Source organism: Dipteris shenzhenensis, chromosome 18 (assembly GCF_047967505.1).
Source record: "Dipteris shenzhenensis isolate YYH24624 ecotype China chromosome 18, Dip_SZ_1.0, whole genome shotgun sequence".
In the NCBI taxonomy this organism is placed as follows: Eukaryota; Viridiplantae; Streptophyta; class Polypodiopsida; order Gleicheniales; family Dipteridaceae; genus Dipteris; species Dipteris shenzhenensis.
This window is the reverse complement of record NC_141613.1, coordinates 27,945,558-27,965,758: the sequence shown is the minus strand read 5'-3', so window position 1 is coordinate 27,965,758 and position 20,201 is coordinate 27,945,558. Positions and strand designations below refer to the sequence as shown.

Genomic DNA, 20,201 nt, shown 5'->3' with positions numbered 1-20,201 from the left:
TGAGGTAGAAAGAAACCAAGGCTGAGGCTGAAAATGCCAACTCAACCCTGTAGAAGTCTCAGCAAAGAAGGGAGAGTCTCTCCAATCTCTGAGAAAAGTAACTCTCCTAGAGGAGGCTGCTCGAGATGATCCCTGCATGGTCGCCCAAATGGCCATAAGAGTATGTACTGTATTGTCCAAGTACAGGCCAAGATCTAAGAAGGGTGAACCTGAGAACCCTCCAAAGCCTCAGTGCATCTGGCTCTCCAAATGTGCCATGCTGCAATGCTAGCTAAGACCTCCCATGGAGAGTCAACCGAGGAATGAGCAGCCTTGAAGAGAGTGGCTGGAAGATCCTCTAGAGAGCAAGACTCCACAAGGTGTCATCGGATGTGAAGAGCCCAAGAGGAGTCAAGTCTCTCAAAGAAGACTTGGGGCCCTGAAAGAGTGAGCCAAGCAACTGATCCATCGTATAGAAAGGTAGGCGAATAAAAGTGCTGAGAAGTCTTGCCATTCCCTTCTATATGATTCTCGCCTGTCTGCAATTCCAAAGGCAGTGCTGTATTGTCTCCAAATTAGAAAGGCAACAAGCTAGTTTGTATGCGGGCAGCTCCGAAATTTCAAAAAACATCGAAATCGGACCTCAAAAGGTCAAAAAACAGCCGCTGGACTGTTGGAGCTACCTCAAGCAAAAGCTGGAGAGCTCTATGCTCGCTAGAATCTCCCAAGAAGTATCCACAGAGGCATGTACAGTTGTAAAAGGAAGGTGTGGTACCACATCCGACGAACAGGATTCAGTCCGATGACGTCGAACCGAATAGGCCCGAGAGGAGAAAACTCTCTCATAGAAAACCTGAGGTCCTGTAAGAGAAAGCCAAGCCACTGAGCCCCATGTCATAAAAAATGGGGAGTGGGCAAAGTGACTGAAAATCCTGGCTACCCCCATCCAAATCATCCTCGCCTGTCTGCAATCCCATAAGCAATGCTGAATAGTCTCCGAAGCAGAAAGGCATCGAAGGCTCCGAACCTGGACCTCCAAAGGTTCACTGCAATCCCACCATGGATAGAAAGCAAAAAGAAGATAGTGATCTTTCTATTCCTGTGGGATTTCCAGAGATTCCTCCAGAAGCACCTCTGCAGATCCGCAGTGATATCAAAAGTCTCCCAATGAGGAACTCTGAAAGGTCTCCAACCTCTACTACTGAGCTGATATCTCATGGCATTACTGACTGTGTAACAAAAGAAGGGGATGCTCTTCTCTCGATGCCCTGCGTCAATCCACTCCCACTCTCCGAGGTCCCACTGCAAATACCTGATGGGAACTCCCCCATAGAGCCAGAGCCTCCAAGACCCGGTGGAGAGTAGCCGGGGGTCTGCGTCTAGGAACCACTCTAAATCTGATCCCTACACCAACAGACCTACAACCCTGATAGGCTGAAAAGCAGACTCAAGCAAGATGTCCTCTATGGACCTGAGCAATCTGCCACCATCCTGGACACTAAAAACCAAAGCATCCTCCTGTGCACCTCGAAAGGCCAAAACCTGAAGTGGAACACCGCCTCTTAAAAAAGTACCTGCCCAAGTGGAGCAAGTGAGTGGCATATCATCTGTGTCTAACCAAACCTCTGGAAGGGCTGCCTCAATCTGCAAGATCCTCCCTGCACTCCCTCTGAGATGTCCTGTCAACCTTGATTTGGTCTCCTCTGGAAGCTTGCGGAAAGCTTTCCAAGACCCCATAGAAGATGCAGGTCCCCTCTCCCACTTGGATCACTGCATGTAGAGTGAGGCACCCAGTGGTCTGTCATGATCATCTAAAATACTATCATTCCACATAATGGGTTGCCTATCAATCTCTTCCCGAGAGGAAGGATGAATCCTCCGAAGAGTGCTTCTGAAACTGGCCCAAGCTTTCAGAATGGCAACCATGAGAGGGGACGAAGGTGATTAGAGGTGTGCTATGGTGAAGATCCACCTAACACTGCTCATCCAGTCTCCTCCTGAAGGTGTGCACCTCTGTATGCTACTGATAAGAAAGTCCTTCCACGGTTCCTACCCTGGCATAAGTCCCTGCACCACCATCTTGCAAAGTAAAGCTCTGCACTGTAAATCTGGATCAATAATATTGAGACCCCCTTCCTGTGTAGGGAGGATGAGGGTCTCCCAAGCCACCCTGGCTAAGGCATTTGCTGTGCCATCAAGCCCACTCCAGAGAAAGTTTCTGATCGGTCTTCTGAGCTGAATGATGCAGTCCCTAGAATGGCACCAGCATGAACAAACAAACCAGGCTGTGGCCAAGAGGACCTGGTTGACCACCACAACTCTTGAGGCAAGATCCAGCTTGGCTGAACTCCAAAAAAGAAGCTTCCTTCTGATGCTCTCCAAAACGGGAGCAAACTGTTGCATGGTAGAAATATCCAAGCCAACCTGGGAGCCCAAATACCTGATAGGCTCACCCCTCTGAACCCAAGTGAATCCTATGTCAAGCCCCCAACCTGGAGTGTCCTCATCACTGATCCAAAAGCCATTGGATTTATGCCAATTTATCTGCGTCCCTGCCGCCAAGCAAAATAAATCCAATGCTATCCTGAAAGAAGTGAGCATCTGTGGAGTGGCATCCAAGTAAACTTCTGTGTCATCTGCCAACTCACTGTCAAGAAGCTCCTCTTCCCTTCTGATGGGAAGTCTCAGCCCAAAGATGTCAGCTTGAGATCTAACATAGATACTCATAGCTTTGGTTACGAACAAAAAAAGGAAAGGAGCAAGGGGGTTCCCTGACGGATTGATCTCGAAATCTGAAATCTCTCACCCCTTACCCCACCAATAAGTACCTGGCTATGGGCTGATCTGTACAAAGACGAAACACCTCTCATCCAAACATCAGTAAAACCAAAGCGTAGAAGGGTGCCCTCCAAAAAACCCCAATCTACTCTGTCATAAGCTTTCTCAAAATCCAAAAGTAGAATGGCAAGATTTTGGCCACTCTGCATGGCCCACTCTGAAGCTTCCCAGAAAGAAAAAATGTTATCAAAAATGCTTCTGCCATGCACAAATCCCGTCTGAGTGTCATGAATAAGATCAGGGAGAAGTGGCTGCAATCGGAGGCTGATAGCCTTGGCCAGAATCTTGTAGCAAGTCCCCAGAAATGTGATAGGCCTCCACTGGGACACTAAATTTCTGCAACCTCCTTTTGGGATAAGGTGGATGAGACCCTCTGTAAGCGACCGAGGCATCTCGCCAGAGTCCCAAATGGCCTGCAGGGCTGAAGTAATATAGTCTCCAATCATATCCCAAAATGCAAGGAAAAAAGATGGGGTGAGGCCATCCGAACCTGGGCACTTGCCCTTGTGAAGGGCTGAAAGTGCAGTCCTGAACTCTGTGTTGGTGAAAGGTGCATCGAGTAGAACATGCATACCCGGATTCACCAACACAGGGATGCTCTGCCAAATAGCCTGTCTAGCATCCTCTCTATCATGTGTCTCAGAATCAGCAGTAAGAAGAGTGGCATAGAAATTTGAAGCTATGCGTAAGACATCATCAGGCTCTGTCTGTAAAACCCCATGTGAGTCAATAACCTGGGATACACTCTCTCTACTATGTCAAGGGCCAAGAGTAGAGAAAAAGTGTTTATTGACTCTACCACCCATTTGAATCCAGAAGGACTCCTGTGCATGAAAGGCATACTCTCCTCTCTCATCAAGCAATAACTGCTGATGAGCCCTTGCTGCAGCAAGGCGCTCCTAAATCCAAGCATCTGAAGGCCGTTTCTGCTCTTCCCTCTGCAAAGCTGCCAACTGCTGGCGAACACCAATCTCACGTCTGAGAATATCTCGTCTCCTGGTACAAGCAACTGAGCGGTAGAAGTCACTAATACCAGAAAGGGCAGCGGCTACATGTGATGGATATGGCTGCCCACCCTGGACATGAGAAACCCATATCTGCAGGGCTGCCTCTGTAAGGTCCTCCTCTGTGTAAAAGGCATCTGGAATCCTGATGCTGGCAGACCGGCCTCTCAGTGAGGCTCTGAGATAGCCAGCACAACAGGAAAGTGGTCTGAAGTGGAAACCCCAGCAGCAATGCATACCGATCCACCTCTGTCTAGTGCCCAGTCATCTACATAGAATTTGTCAATGCGTGCATGAATAGGCATCTGCTACCTCCTGTTCGACCAAGAGAACAGGAGGGACTGTGGCTGAATAAGAAAGGCATCATCACACCAAGTATCTCTGCCACAGAAGTGAAAAAGGAAGGCATCCCAAGCTGCTCTCTCCAAAGAGTGAAGTCCGCCTTCTCTACCCCCTTTTTTGTCTGACGGTAACTCGATCATGTTAAAGTCACCTACAATCACCCATGAATCCACAATGGGGGCCCAGGAGAGCAAAGTCTTCCACGTAAGGACACGTTCCCCTCTAACATTGGAGGCATACAGGTTAAGGAAACCAACCTTACGCCCTCCAATCAAAAGAATAATCCACTGAGCTCTGGAGGGAACAATGACTCCGTGTCCAACAACTAAGGGGAGAACCGCCTGCGAAATTGAAATAGAAGTGCCCCCCCTGGTGCCCAAGGCAGGTGACCAAAAAGTATGGCCAAAAAGCAACTTGCCTGACTTGGCACAATCTCTAGAATCCAACTTATGCTCTTGAATAAATAAGATATCAATGGAACCCCCAGTAACACCTGGATGAAGCTGATCTCGAATCTGCTGTCTACGGTAGCGATGTGGGACGCCACCTAGGCCCTGTATGTTCCAACTAATAATCCTCATCGACGGGAGGATGTAGAGTGGAACACCTTACCCGACCTAGTGGCGGAAACAAACCCCTCAACAGGGGAAGACCTCCTGCTCGAGGAGGGAGGGATGGAACCAAGTGGCAGAAAATCAACGGGGGAAAGAACCCTGGCACCTGAAGAAGAAGCCCTGTCAATAGGAAACCCAATCACTGGCTCCCAAAAGTAGCGGGCACAAACTCCTCCTCTGGGAAATCTGAACCATCTGCCAGGGCTGAAAACGAGTTCCTGTGAAGCAAGCCAGACACCGGAGTGCGAAGGATTCCTTCTGAGGGAAGAGGATCAATAGTGTAAACCATCCCCTTCCCCCTATCCAAGGGAGGAAGTGAGGACTGCTCTCTATCCTATGTCTGCCCAGCCGCGGAGACCTCTACTGCCTCAAGAAGAGTGTCTGGCACCGCTGGATGTAGGGAAGAAGCTGCAACCGTGGAGGAGGTCGAAGCTTCAGTGTCTCGGACTGTGCAAGGTGAGACTGGAGAGACAGCTCGAAGTGAAGCAGAGTCCACTAATGTACCCTCGTGAACTGAAGGAGGGATCTGCACACGTGTCGGAACCCACTGGAGAGCGTCGCCTGTCCCTGAGGTAGGTGGGGGTCGAGGAGCAGGTGATGGACCTATACCACCACCCTGTCGAGGCCGAGGAGCAGGTGTTGGACCTGTACCACCACCATCCTGAGGAGGACCACCATGCGAAGGTCGAGGAGCAGGTGTTGGACCTGTACCACCCCTCTGCCGAGGCCCAGGAGCAAGTGCTGGACCTATACCACCCCCTGTCCCCCCTATCGAGGCCATGGGGCGGTAGCTGTACCAGAGGGCTTCTTGGGCCTTTTCTTCTTCCGGGGGCAATCCCTGGCAAAGTGTCCAATGGTCCTGCATATCCTACACTGATCCTGTCTGCCTGTAATCTCTACTCTCTGGCGAAAAAAGGAACCATCCGGGCGCTGGATCATAACATGATCCATCTTGAGGTTAGGATCCTTACAGAGGACCCTAACTCTAGGTACCCCATCAGCCTTGGTTGCCTCTGCTGCAGTCAATGGTAACCCAGGGAGGGGTGGGATCTCAACAACTGCGCTAAAATGCTCCCCAATAACAGAAAGAAGTCGATGGTAAACCTGGGGAAGCCCGGGGAATCTGATGAAGAGCGAAAAGATTTCCTTATCTGTCTCCACTGGGTCGAAACTAATATGAAAGGCTTCAAAGAAGATCTTCCTGTGTCCCAGGTGTAAAAACTCAGCCTTGAGCACAGTGCTTGCAGCCTCTGGAGTGTCAAAAACAACCTGGAAAAAACCTCGTCCCAGAAGACGAACATCTAACAATCGTGGAGTGAGGTCTGGGGGGAGAGCCGCAAGCATCCAATCTCTGGCTTGGGATTTGGAGGGGTGAGACCCGAAGATGCGTGCTAGCAACGTGGTAGAGCATTCAATCTCTGCATCCTTCTTGAGCTGCTGTAGCTCGTCTTTAGAAAAGGTAATAGTTTTCGAGGCCAGTGGAGATGGAGTAGGATTGGCTGACGGAGTATCCATCGCCAATGGAGGTGAGGAGGCCGACACTAACAATTTGGAGGCTCCTTCCGCTCCAAAAAAAGTTGCGGGAGAAAGGGGGGTAGAAAATAGGGAAAGGAGGTGAGGAGGGAGCGGGGGGAAGGGGCGAGGAGGGGAGGGGTAAAGGGGAGAGGCTGAGAGGCTGAAGGGGAGAGGGGCAGGCTGAGAGGGAGGGAGGGGGCAGGCTAGGAAGAGGAAAGGGAGAGGAAGGAAAGGCAGGAAGGGGGCAGGCTGAGGGGCAGGGAGGGGGCGGCGGGCTAGGAAGAGGAAAGGGAGAGGAAGGAAAGGCAGGAAGGGGGCAGGCTAGGAAGAGGAAAGGGAGAGGAAGGAAAGGCAGGAAGGGGGCGGGCTGAGGGGCAGGGAGGGGGTACCTAGGGAATGGGAGTGGATAGATGAAGGGCACCGAGAGAAAGGCATCCCCTTCTTTTGTTACACGGTCAGTAATGCCAGGAAATTCTAGCTCAGCTGTAGGGGTTGGAGGCCCACCAGAGCTCCTAATTGGGAGAATTATCAGATTTCTGCAGACTTGCAGAGGTAGAGGCTCTAGAAATCCCACCGGAATAGAAAAATCACTCTCTTCTTTTGGCTTTCTATTCATGGTGGGATAGCAGTGAATCATTGGAGATCTAGGTTTGGGGATGACCCTACTTGCCCTCGTTGCCTTTTTGCTTCGGAGACAGTACAGCACTGCCTTTGGGATTGCAGACAGCAAGTGAGAATCATATGGAAGGGGATTGCAAGACTTTTCAGCACTTTTGTTCGCCTCCCCTTCTATATGACCTAGGGATCAGTGGCTTGGCTCACTTTTTCAGGGCCCTAGGTTTTCTTCGAGAGACATGACTCGTCTTGGGCTCTACACGTCAGACGACACCTTGTGGAGTCGTGCTCTTTAGAGGATGTTCCGGCCACTCTCTTTAGGGCTGCTTATTCCTCGGTTGACTATCCATGGGAGGTTTTAGCTAGCATTGCAGCATGGCACATTTGGAGAGCCAGATGCACTGAGGCTATGGAGGGTTCTCAGGTTCACCCTTATCAGATCTTGGCCAATACTTGGACAGATACGGTACACACTTTGATGGCCATATGGGCGACCATGCGGGGATCCTCTCGAGTAGCCTCCTTCAGGAGAGTTACTTTTCTCAGGGATTGGAGAGACTCTCCCTTCCTTGTTGAGACTTCTACAGGGTTGAGTTGGCATTTTCAGCCTCAGCCTTGGTTTCTTTCTAGCTCATTTTTTTGAGGTGTTTTTATTTCATGCTTAGCATGATGTATTTCCGCTAAGAGCTTGCTCTAGCGAGTTTCTTTCTTACTTAATAGAAGTCTCTTTTTTGAAAAAAAAAGATCACCCTCAACTATCATCATGCAGTGTGAGACTTAGATGCTTTGCAAAACCACAAGGGTTTACTATGTCCTCGGGACTCATTCAGTTACGATTTGGCATCGTGGGTGCGATTTGGTGTGTTAGCTTCACCTAGCATGAGGCTGATGTAACCTTTTGGATCGAACAAACCTTCGAGTGTACCTCAATTGAATGAGTAGCGCCCTGATCACTCACATGCACGATAGATAGAGCACATCAAGCCTTCATCGTTGGTTTTGGTTTGGGTTAAATCTGAGTGATCTAGCAACTTGTGGGCCTAGCATGCTTAGGATAACCCTTTTTTCGAGAACAAATAATTAATTAACTAATATGATTTTACCCTGATATAGGTTATAATAGTTGTTTATTTCTATTTACTCATAGGATAAAAGCCAGCTTTCTTGCTTTGTTTAGCGTTTTACCTTTTTCATATTTGTGTTTCCTTGCAATTAATTTATTCTCTCTCTCCCCCCCCTTCCCCCCCGCCCCCGCAATTTAGCTAGCCAGGCTGACTTGTAATTTCCTCCTTACTTGCATTCTTCTCACACCTACCTACTACCACCTTCCAACCATACACTACTCCGCGTCCAATTGTCAGCACTTGCCATGGATGCCCGAATGCCCATTCCAAGCTTTGGGATGCAGACAAGTCAGATGGCACCAACTACACCCTTTGGAAGATGAAGATCCAAAGTCAGTTGGAAAAAATGATATGGGAGATAACAATAGGAGTGGAGCTGGAGCTTGAAGATTGAAAGGACGCTTCACGAAAGGTCATGATGCTTGTGAATCCCAATGCAATTAGGGATTGGGGGCTTTGAGATGTGGAGGCCCTCACCATTATTATTGGTACAAACTATCTTGCCACATATTCAGCTTGCCTATATAGGATCAACAAAGATGCGAGAATCATTGATCTCAAATAGAGTTGTTCGATATGAAGATGAAGCGAGGGGATTCATATCATGACTACATCCTAGGGAATAGCTTTCAATGGTTGGTCTCGTCTTGGATCGTTAGGCTTGTGCTTAGCATGCTTTCCCATAGCTGTAAGGGGTTAATCACAACCATTACTGTAGGACAATGCACGAAGCTTGTAACTTCTAAGGATTTGGAGATAAGGCCTCGCTTGATAAAAGGAGAGGCAAGGGCAACCTGTAAAAGTGTAGTCCTAGGGCGATGAGGATTGAAAAGGGGCAAGTCGGCAGATGTAGATAAGAAAAGAAATGCCTGTATTGAGACAAGTAGAGACACTTTGCAAAGGACGGCTAAAAGCAAAAGGTGGGAAAAAAAAGAACGATGAAAGTCAATTGAAAGAAAAATCCAAGTCAAAGGCAGCCAACGTTACTACATATCAGCTCTTCACGGTCATGGTCACGGAGAGGTGCTTAGCACATGCTGTGATAGATGGAGGAGGTGATTGGTATACTGACAATGGAGCCTCAAAACACATGTCAAGGACAAAAGAATGATTCAAGAACATGGCACGTGTAAGTTTCAGACCATCTAGCACAGTCAATGATAGTCACATCCTGTGATAAGATGGAGGAGATGATTGATACATTGACAGTGTAGCCTCAAAACACAAGTCAAGGACGAAAGAATGGTTCAAGAACATGGCAAGTGTCAGTTTCGTACCATTCGACACAACCAATGATAGCCGCATGCTATGATGGATGGAGGAGATGATTGGTACATTGAAAGTGGAGCCTCAAAGGACAAAAGATTAGTTCAAAAACATGGCCAAGGCAAGTTTTTGGGTCATCCAGCATGGTCAATGATGGCCACAAGTTCAATGAAAGGGTGTTGGCACCACATCATTCCAACCAACATGATTGAGGACAAGGTATTGGCACCATACCATTCACTACAAACAATTGTCTCGTTCCTTTGCTCCACTATTCCATTTTGATGGTAGGTCTGTGCTATTGTCAATTGATGTTCGATCTCATTTTCGCAATATGCATCAAATTCTTTTGGAGTAAACTCTTTTTTTCAATTTGTTTTAAAAGTCTCTCATTTTTTTCCTAATTCATTTTTAGCTTTTGCCTTCCATTTTCTAAACTTGTCAAAAGCTTGAGGCTTCTTTAAATTCAATAAATCCAAGTCATTTAGTTGAAATCATATATGAAGGTAAGGAAGAACCCTGACCCAAATAGTGATCTTTGCAGCCACAGGCCCATAGATGTATGAGTGAACCGACTCTAGTAGCTTTGTCACGCCTCCTTTAAGAATGAATCTTAGTGGTGCATGCCCTTCATGCAAGCTTGTGCACTTCTTGCATCCTTGATAGATGTCCATACCTACCAGAGTAGCTTGCTTGACATCATGCGGATTCTTGTGGCTCAAATGGATCTTGGAACACATCTATATTTTTAGAGACGATGCAGTGGGAATCTATTGTAACAAGGATAGTTGCACTGCCATCGCCAAGAATCCAATATTTCATGCTCAAATGAAGCACATTAAGGATCAATATCATTCAGCAAGGAGCTCATACAAGATCAATATTTATTATGCTGATTTATTGCCCCAACAAAGGAGAATGCCTTTTATTATTTTTAAATTTTTTCAATGAGAATACTTCTATGAAGTATGAAAAATACTCCAACACCAAATGGTCATGGCAGAAATATATCGTGCATAGCATGGAAAACAAAATCATTAACCTATTAACCATGGACAAAGGGGGGGAAAAGCTAGGACACATGGCAACTTGGAGTAGAAGAGCCTACCATGTGTTACGAAGAAGGAGCTCTTGGATGCAGGCTTGGAGAGAGGAAGGAGGTGGAAAGAAAGGAGGCTGTGGGGAGGAGGTGGAAAGACAAGAGGCAGCTTTGGGAGGAAGGAGGAGATGGAAGGTCAATGGAATGGAGGAGATGGTAGTTCAACTTTGGGAGGAAGGGGGAGATGGAAGCTCAATGGAATGAAAGGAGGACATAAAGCCATGGGTTAAGACTTAGCCAAAATTTTAAAACCCAATCCAAGTATGCAAGATTCATTGATTAGCAATTTAAGAACTGATCAATCGATGTGCCAAAAGGAGCCTCTCTCTCTCTCTCTCTCTCTCTCTCTCTCTCTCTCTCTCTCTATCTCTCTATCTATCTATCTATATATATACCGCAGCAACGCGTGGGTTGCATACTAGTACCTTGAATGGGCAAACAATGTGCTTATCAAAAAGAGCTACAAAAGCACCAAGGTTGTGGTTGAAAGTGTCATCTCAACCCTGACTCCAAGAAAAAAGGGAAGCCACTCCACTCCTTGAGGAAAATATCCTCCTAGCAACCACACCCTAGAAGACCCCTACATGCTCACCCAAATGGCCATCAAAGTGTATATACTTTTATCCAAAAACTAGCCAATGTGCGTGAAGGATCAATCTAGGAGTCATCCAAAGCTTCTATGCATCTGGATCTCCAAATATGCCATGCTGAAATATTTGCTAGAGTCTCCCAAAACGTGTACATCGAGGCATTGTAGCTCTATAAGGAAAGTGTGAAACATCATCCAGAGAGCATGACTAAACTAAATGTCATCACCGAAAGAGCTCAAGAAGATTCATGCCTCTCATAAAAGACCCGAGGCCCGAAAGAGAGAGCCAAGCCCCAGGTCATAAAGGAGGGGGACTCAAATGAGTAGCAATTCCCTTCCAGAGCTGTAACTACGAGTGACGAACTGGAGATAGGACCTGCTTCTACTAATGACCTGATCCTGCTACACGACCTCTACCTGACCTGCTATACGATCTGAGATTCTTCTTGCCCTGCGTGATCTGGATCTTTGTTGGTGGCAGCGCAACCTGTAAACAGTGTCAAGGTGTCTTTTGCTGGTAGGCGACGACCTGGTTTCCTTGATTGGAACTGGTTGTTTTCCCTTGGTAGTGACATAATTCTTCTACAACCACTTTTGAGCTAAGCAAACTAGGCAGGAAGGGTTGAGGGGGGGGGAGAGAGAGAGAGAGAGAGAGAGAGAGAGAGAGAGAGAGAAAGGCCGTCTAGTACCATGTGAGCACCAACGTCTCCCATCCCCATCAATTGTGAGCTATGTAGATGATGAGAGGGCTTTCATGGTGGTCGCTTCCTACCCTTCCCTATCATATGGTTTAAAATGTTTTTGGTGCATTGGAGAGAGAGAGATGATATGATTGTATTAACATCCTCGTGAGACCCTTCAGGATCTATGGGACAGTGATCACTATCAAAAAGTAGTGATTGTTTACATCCATTGAAGTATTGATTGTTACTATTTTTAGTACCTGGTAGGAATCAAGCACATGGATTTATTGCCTTTGTGATTGGTGTTAAATTGGCACCCATGGATGACCATCTTGATAATATTTTTTCCAGAGGAGGGGAGGGGGGGGGATCGGGGAGGGTTTGGAGAGAGAGAGAGAGAGTGTGTGTGTGTGCTGTTTGTTAATGTTTTTGGTGCTTTTTAGGAATCGAAGCACGTGGCTTTATTTTTGGACCACCTATTGCCTTGGCGATTGGTGCTAAATTTGTACCCATGAGAAAGCCTAAGAAGCTACCGGGTATGTTATAATTTATTTATTTTGAGCGCTTGTTGTTGCTTTCTACAAGTTTGTGCACAGCCTAATTATAAGCTTACATAATTTTTCTTTAACAAGAATTAATTACTTTACATTTTTTGCTAGTCTTAGCTTTATGACGTTATCTTTTATTATGTTATACATATCTAGTGTCTTGTTCTTTCATTTGCTCTCATAAACGGACTAGTTTTTAAATGAGATTGTAGGTCTTGGCTTCTTCATTCTAACACGAGGTCAATGATATAGGGGAAGTAATCTTTGAAGAGTACATTCTTGAGTATGGAAGAGACCGTATCGAGATGCACATAGGTGCTGTAGAATCAGGTGATCGGGCTCTTGTAGTTGATGACCTTATTGCGACAGGTGGTACCATGTGTGCTGCCATTAAATTGCTTGGTAAGTGCATGCATTTTGGTTGTTAATATCTGCAAAGTTGAAAAGAATAAACCTAAGTGAAGACTATATGGAAGATGCCTGCCTTTTACCTTCATAGAAATGGAACCAAACAATCCAAACATGTAATTGATAACTTTGCATCTATGAATTTGGGGCTAGAGGGTGTAGTTATAACGTATATTCCATCATATTATCATGCACCTATCCCTTCACATGTGCTTGCACACTTGCTTGCATGGATGCACGTGCACACACATTGGACACATGCTCACTTGTGCTAGATGCTTGTTCATTTGGATCTTGGTTTGTACAGGCACATGCACAAGTGGGGTATGAAATGGGTCCAAGACTCAAAGCACCACTCACAACTTTAGTATTGTAGATCTAATGGACTTAACAATGCAAAGATAGTAAATGAGGCATTATGGCCTAAAAGCTAAGACATGTAGTTTTTTGTGGATGATCAGGATCATAATGTTGAAAAAATGTAATGTATTGAATCTCCACATAAAGTGGAGAACCCGACAAGTTCACTCGGAATAGAACGCTGTTTCATCTCCCTGCCGATCTCTTGAATCCCTAGATTCGAGTAACATTTCATCACAAAAGTCCAATATTACGTGAATGAAAGCAATTCTTAATGTTGTTGTTTGTAGCCAAGTAAGCCTTTGCTTGTCATGGAATTTCCGCAGAAAGGTGAATATGCATGTGAGTGAAAAATATGAAAAGATTACATTCATCCTAGCCACCATTCATGCATGCTGACATGGCTACTTAGTAGGATTATGTTTTTATAATGATACGCAGTTTGAAGTCAACCTTGCTTCACTTGCTGTTTCATATTTTGTACATATCTCAATTATACACTTGTCAAAGGTTGATGGTGTTGCGCATGTCCTATGTTCTTACAAAATCATCTTAGAATTAAAAGAAACCAATTTTCCACACGTACATAAAAGGAAATACCTTGACCTTACATCAAATAAACTGGAACCATAATGAGTAGGGTTGAGAAGGATAGAAAGTGCCCAATGGGGTGTGAGAAAGGTCGCACGTCCCCCACTAGGGATGAATCCTTGGTGTAGCTCATGGTTTACAATATATCAGATTTATAAAGGGATTCCTAGGTTGAATCAACATACAATATGTAGAAACTCCAAAGCCGAATGTAGATTTAGTGCTTGAATGGCACCTGTCTTTGCTGTGACTTTTTTGAAATAGACTTTAGAAAAGCTAAAACGATTTGATTATCCAACGTTAGAACTCTTCAACATCTTCTATATAACCCATGTCTAGGCATCAATTTCCAAGATTGGTAAGAAAAATGCGACTCAATATATCTTGACAGCTCAAACTAACAAAGAATCTATAGAAAGCATCTCTAGGAGAGGCTTGGGCTGATGGAATAGGTGAAGGGAGGATGCATGGAGCTTAGAAGATGGCAAGATGTCAATTGAATATGCACTCCACCAAAAATCGCTACTTCTAGAAAGAGGGACAGGCTGGCTGGAATTTTGCAGATGTGCAGCAGGGGCAGCATTGAAGATAGGTGATGATTTTAGAAACAGACCCAAAATTAACAATGATTTGCATATGGTATAGTCGAGCTTTGGTGAGGGAGATGTGAGAAAAAAAGTACAGCAGGGTTAGGCTGTCTTGAACACGCTAGGGAGAACATGGAGCATGCATGTTACATCCCTAGCTAACACAAGTTGGCCAGTGACTCGCCTGATCCTAAATAGAGAGTTATATTTGGATGGAGATCTGGAAGGGATGGAGCCTATTTGCTTATTATTGCAGTAAACTGTGACTATATATTGGCACATGAGGCTTATTGATAGGATATTGATCAAACTGGATAGCTAAGGCCATTGTAGTGGGTGGTGAGCTAGAATGATACATCCCTAGTGGATGGGGCTTTTGTGGTATATATAGGTCACAAGTCAAGCCATATGTCTTTCCCTATGACCTTGAATGCTCGAGGGTGAGCTAATAGCGCTTTAGTTAGGTGGTGAGTTTTAGATAGCACACTTATTGGTGAAGAGATCTTGGAAGTTGACTTGAAGGAGTAGTCTTGTCAATGATATCAAAGTAGGTCTTCACTTGAGAATTGTGGTGGGATGCTAACACCTTCAACTCGTGCATAGTTGTGTCTTCTTGACAATAATGCTAGCTTATTGCTTGCTTATGTCCATAGCATAAATTTAATGGACTGATGTACGCGCTTTGGAAAAATGAAATTTCTATCTTATTTGTGGTTTTTCTTCCAAATTCAGCTAAAGGTAGGAAAGTATTTCGAATTGTGAGGTCAATAAGATGTAGAAGAAAAGAGTGAGCTTTGGAGAAGAAGTGAAAAGCTAGGAGAGCTTTCTAAGCCATGAGGCTTGGAAAGCAATGGAAAGTGAGGTATTTTTGTGGGGACAAAAGAGCTCTACTGTTGGAGAAGAAGTGAAAAGCTAGGAGAGCTTTCTAAGCCATGAGGCTTGGAAAGCAATGGAAAGTGAGGTATTTTTGGGGGGACAAAAGAGCTCTACTTTTTTTAAATCTTCAAGATCCTTTGAAGAGGTGATTGTACGATTGGATGTCGCGAACAAGCATAAGTCATCAAATTGTGTGGTAAGTGAATCCTGAGGCAATGCAGATAGAAGTACTATGTGACAGTGCAAACAAACGTGAGAAGTAGTTGCTCTAGAGCTATGATGGCGCAGATAGAAGATGGAATGGGAGCCAGGCATCTTGGATGCACGGTGCACGGATTGTGCTACTGTGTGATGTTAACAGAGGTAGCATATGTATAAGGTGGCTATGGGGATGTACGTCCCTCAAAGTTCTTGCAGACTACACTACTATAGCATAGATAGAGACAATGCAGGCAAAAGGCAACTGTGGAGGCACGTGACATTCAGTTTCTTAACTCTAGACCTTGAGAGCTTTTAACACAGCTCTAATTCACTTATGCATGGACTGCATGCGGCAAGGGGCAGAGAGACATAATCTCAAACTTGATGAATATGTCAAACAAATAGGAACCTTCTCCTAACAATTTAGAGATGGAAGACAAAGAGGAAGGAGATATTGTAGTGCGCTCAAGGAGGAAACCCAACAATTGTAGGATATGATTAATCTTGCAAATGTAATTGTCAATGCCAAGAAGTTCTTAAGAATCTCTCTTTTTTCCGAGATGTTTGTTAGGAAAAGAGAAGCATGCTGATCAGACTACCATGCAAGGTTATCTAAAAGAATAGGTGTCACATGGTAGCATGATTTGAAGACAAGCCTCTCACGTCGGATTGATCCTTTGCAAGGGATTCATATAAGAAGATTAGTTTGACCACTTATACTAAATTACTTGCGAATGAATTTTGAGGGATAGATATTTACATCCAACAGTTTTATGATTTGAGTGCTAAGGTTTTAAACTCAGATTCTCTTATGATTCGTAATATGTTTGTAAGAGGAATTCAATGGGATTATCAGAATGGAGTTCATAGAAACAAAATCTCATCTTTGTAAGATGTAATATGGTTTGCTAATATCTATAATGATCCTATTGTAGCCATTGGTTTCAAGAAGAGAATAAATTTTTTATCTAATTTAAACCCAACATAGCGAGTGACTTCCTTAGTCGGTCATTTTGTGATTGAGGTCTTCTCAATCTTCTTGCCCCAAATAAGAGAGGGGATTGTGTCCTTTTATGAAAAGAGCTTCTCTCGGGTTGCAAACTTATGGACCATTGGAGGTGACTTCAACATAGTGGAGTTCCTCCAATTAAAAAGGGTGGAAAAGGAGGCATTCATTCATGAGCTTGGGATGCCTTCATTTTTTAGTTTAGTGGTAGAGATGCTTGGAGAAAAGACGTCTTTCCCACATTCACTCTTGTTCTCATGGTCAAAAGATTGTATACTGATGATTGGGCGCTGGGCCAAGGAGGCTCGTTATGCATTGCACCACGAGTTTTCACCTCAGACCATTTTCCCCTGGTCATGGGGATTTCAGAGCCTCAGTTGAGACACTGCATTGCTAGTATCAGGATTTCAGATGCCTTGTATGTAGAGGAGGGGCTCACGAAGGATGTTTTACAAATTTAGGTGTCTCATAAGCAAGGAGAGATAGCCATCTCCTTCACATGTGGTACTAGTCTTCTCTGGTATTTGTGATTTTTACCATACTGTCACTAGTACTAGAAGGAGCTGAGATTATCATATGGGAATTGGCCTTAGGCAGCAGTTAGCGCCTTGCAAGGATGGGAAGGGCAAAAATGGCCTATTTATGCTTGGATTCTTGAGTGCCTTGGATTCTTGAGTGCCTTGTTGCATCAAGGGATTAGGAGCAGGTTTTGCTAGATCGGAGCGCAGAGTAATCCTTTCATGCAAACGTATCCTTTTGGATACAGATGGGAGAAAGCATCAATAAGTATTTTTTCTCTATGCATGGATTGAGGCATGGTAAATAAAGTGCTTCTCATCTTATCAACTCAAATGGGGTTCTTCAATCAAATTTTGATGCCGTCTTTTACACATAGCTATAGAATTTATGCATCCCTTCTTTTGGCAGATCTTGACACACCTGCCAAAGAGGATGCTACATGTCGAGTTTTGCAGGATATTCCAGCTTTTGTGAATTCTAATACGAGAGCTTCACTTGATGCACCCTTCATCAATCTGGAATATAGGACTGCACTTCTTGCCCTCCCCAAAGGCAAATGCTGGGGCTAAGATGGGTTGACACCCACTTTTTTTGGGCTGTTTGGAATTTGATTGGGGACCACATTACCTCAGCCTTGCAAGGCATTTGGGAATTCTGCTATTATGGCTGATTCATTTATGGAGGGTCTCATTCACCTTATCTTAGAGGAGAGTTGCATAAAGTTAATTTCAAAATGGAGGCTAATTTCTCTCTTAGCCATCAGTCTACGCTTGCAACCCATCGTTCCAAACCTAATTCATGATCTGCAGGCCGGCTTCATTCATGGCCAAAGCATCTTTGATAATATATTCTTATTTTGGGAAGCTTCACATTGGGCTATTGGAGCTTTATTATGCAAGATTGTGGTCAAAGGGCTCTTGCCAAGATAGGAACCTTGGAAGGATTTTTTCATTACATGCATAAAATCCTAGTCTAAGAGGATAGTACCAAGAGGATATTTACCCCAGCCTATCTCAGGGCTTCCTCCTCCCCTATTATGGTTGTAATCCTAAAAGCTTAGGTAAACGTCAGGAGTACTCTTCAGAGAGTTCCCTCTTCCTCTCTAAAAGAGATCAATAGATAACTGTAGTGTGGTCTCAGCGGTGACTCACATGTTGTGGGGTAGTTGAAGATATGCCGACGGAGCTTTCACTCCCGGCTACTCCTTGTGGGAGCAATGCATAGCACGAGCTGTCTGCAAGGAACCTTGGAAGGATTTTTTCATTACATGCATAAAATCCTAGTCTAAGAGGATAGTACCAAGAGGATACTTACCCCAGCCTATCTCAGGGCTTCCTCCTCCCCTATTATGGTTGTAATCCTAAAAGCTTAGGTAAACTTCAGGAGTACTCTTCAGAGAGTTCCCTCTTCCTCTCTAAAAGAGATCAATAGATAACTGTAGTGTGGTCTCAGCGGTGACTCACATGTTGTGGGGTAGTTGAAGATATGCCGACGGAGCTTTCACTCCCGGCTACTCCTTGTGGGAGCAATGCATAGCACGAGCTGTCCGCAAGTGTCACTCAAGCGGCCTCTAGATTGTTGCAATGTGGTTTCATGCGAGGAAGAGGGAAGACGAAGAGGGAGAAGGATTCAAACACTGAAAAAGCTTCGTCCGTGAAACTGTTGCCCAGGACGCCTTGAACACGGACGCAAGAAGAAGGAGAACAGGAGAGGGAAGGAGGAGAGAAGCCAGGGGGGGAGAAGTTAGGAAGGGAGGGGGCGGGGAGGGAGAGGGAGGGCGGGGGAGAAGAAGGGAAAGGAGGGGGCGGGAAAGGAAGGGAGGGAGGGGGCTGGCGGGGAAGGGGAAGGAGGGCGGGGTAGAGGAAGGAAGGGGGCTGGTTAGGAAGGGTGGGGTGAAGGAGGGGGCGGGGGGGGGGGGACGAGGGGGGCGGGGAGAGTAGGGGCAGCAAGCGGGGGGGGGGGAGAGGGGAGCGGGTGAGGGGAAAGGAGGGGGCGGGGGAGGGGGAGGGCAGGGGCGGGGAGGGCAGGGGCAGCAGGAGGGGGGGGAGAGGGGAGCGGGTGAGGGGAAAGGAGGGGGCGAGGGAGGGGGAGGGAGGGGGTGGGAGGGGAGGAGAGGGGCGGGGAGGGCAGGGGCGCGGGTAAAGAAGGGGGCGGGGGAGAGGGAGGGAGGGGGGCGGGGGAGAAGGAGAGGGCGGGGAAGGCAGGGGCAGCAGGCGGGGGAGGGAGAGGGCAGTGAGGCGATGGGGCAGGGAGGGCAGCGAGGGGAGGGGGCAGCGAGGGGAGGGAAGGGAGAGGGCAGCAAGGGAGAGGAGGAGGGTGAGGGAGGGGCTGACGGAGGGGGCAGGAGGCTTCACGGGGAGGAGCAGCAGCTCCTGTTGATTGGGGCGAGGGGGAGGGGGAGGGCAGCGGCAGCAGGCCGGGGGGGAGAGGGGAGCGGGTGAGGGGAAAGGAGGGGGCGGGGGAGGGGGAGGGAGGGGGCGGGAGGGGAGGAGAGGGGCGGTGAGGGCAGGGGCGCGGGTAAAGAAGGGGGCGGGGGAGAGGGAGGGAGGGGGGCGGGGGAGAAGGAGAGGGCGGGGAAGGCAGGGGCAGCAGGCGGGGGAGGGAGAGGGCAGCAACGGGGGGGAGGGAGAGGGCAGTGAGGCGATGGGGCAGGGAGGGCAGCGAGGGGAGGGGGCAGCGAGAGGGAGGGGAGAGGGCAGCAAGGGAGAGGAGGAGGGTGAGGGAGGGGCTGACGGAGGGGGCAGGAGGCTTCACGGGGAGGAGCAGCGGCTCCTGTTGATTGGGGCGAGGATGATTTTTTTTTTGCAAAAAAGAGACTTCTATTAAGTAAGAAAGAAACTCGCTAGAGCAAGCTCTGAGCGGAAATACAACAGCATGAAATCATGAGGATAAATAAAACCCCCTCAAAGTGAGGTGGAAAACAACCAAGGCTGAGGCTGAAAGTGCCACCTCAACCCTGTAGGAGTCTCAGAGAAAAAAGGAGAATCCTTCCATCCCCTGAAGAAAGAAGCCCTCCTAGCTGAGGCTGCACGGGAGTCTCCCTGTATACTCATCCATACGGACATCAAAGTATGTACGATGTTTGTCCAGACACTAGCCAAAGTGTGCGAGGGATGAACCTGAGTACCCTTCATAGCCTCTGTGCATCTGGCTCTCCAGATATGCCAGGATGCTATGCTCGCTAAAATCTCCCAAGAAGTATCCACAGAGGCATGTACATCTGTAAAAGGAAGGTGTGATACCACATCCAACGAACAGGACTCAATTTGATGACGTCGAACCAAAATGGCCCGAGAGGAGTCAAGTCTCTCATAGAATACATGAGGCCCTGTAAGAGAAAGCCAAGCCACTGAGCCCCATGTCATAAAGAATGGGGAGTGGGCAAAGTGACTGAAAATCCTGGCTACCCCCATCCAAATCATCCTCGCCTGTCTGCA

The 20,201-nt window shown here is 46.7% G+C and overlaps 1 protein-coding gene across 1 annotated transcript in view; it reads left to right on the top strand.

The window, feature by feature from the left end:
• LOC147891046 (adenine phosphoribosyltransferase 3-like) overlaps positions 1–20,201 on the top strand; it is an 81,099-nt gene that overhangs the window by 20,696 nt on the left and 40,202 nt on the right. The window contains exons 3-4 of the mRNA XM_087389247.1: positions 12,112–12,204; positions 12,469–12,618. Of these exons, the coding sequence (XP_087245373.1) occupies positions 12,112–12,204; positions 12,469–12,618 (243 nt within the window). The remainder of the gene's footprint in view (positions 1–12,111; positions 12,205–12,468; positions 12,619–20,201) is intronic.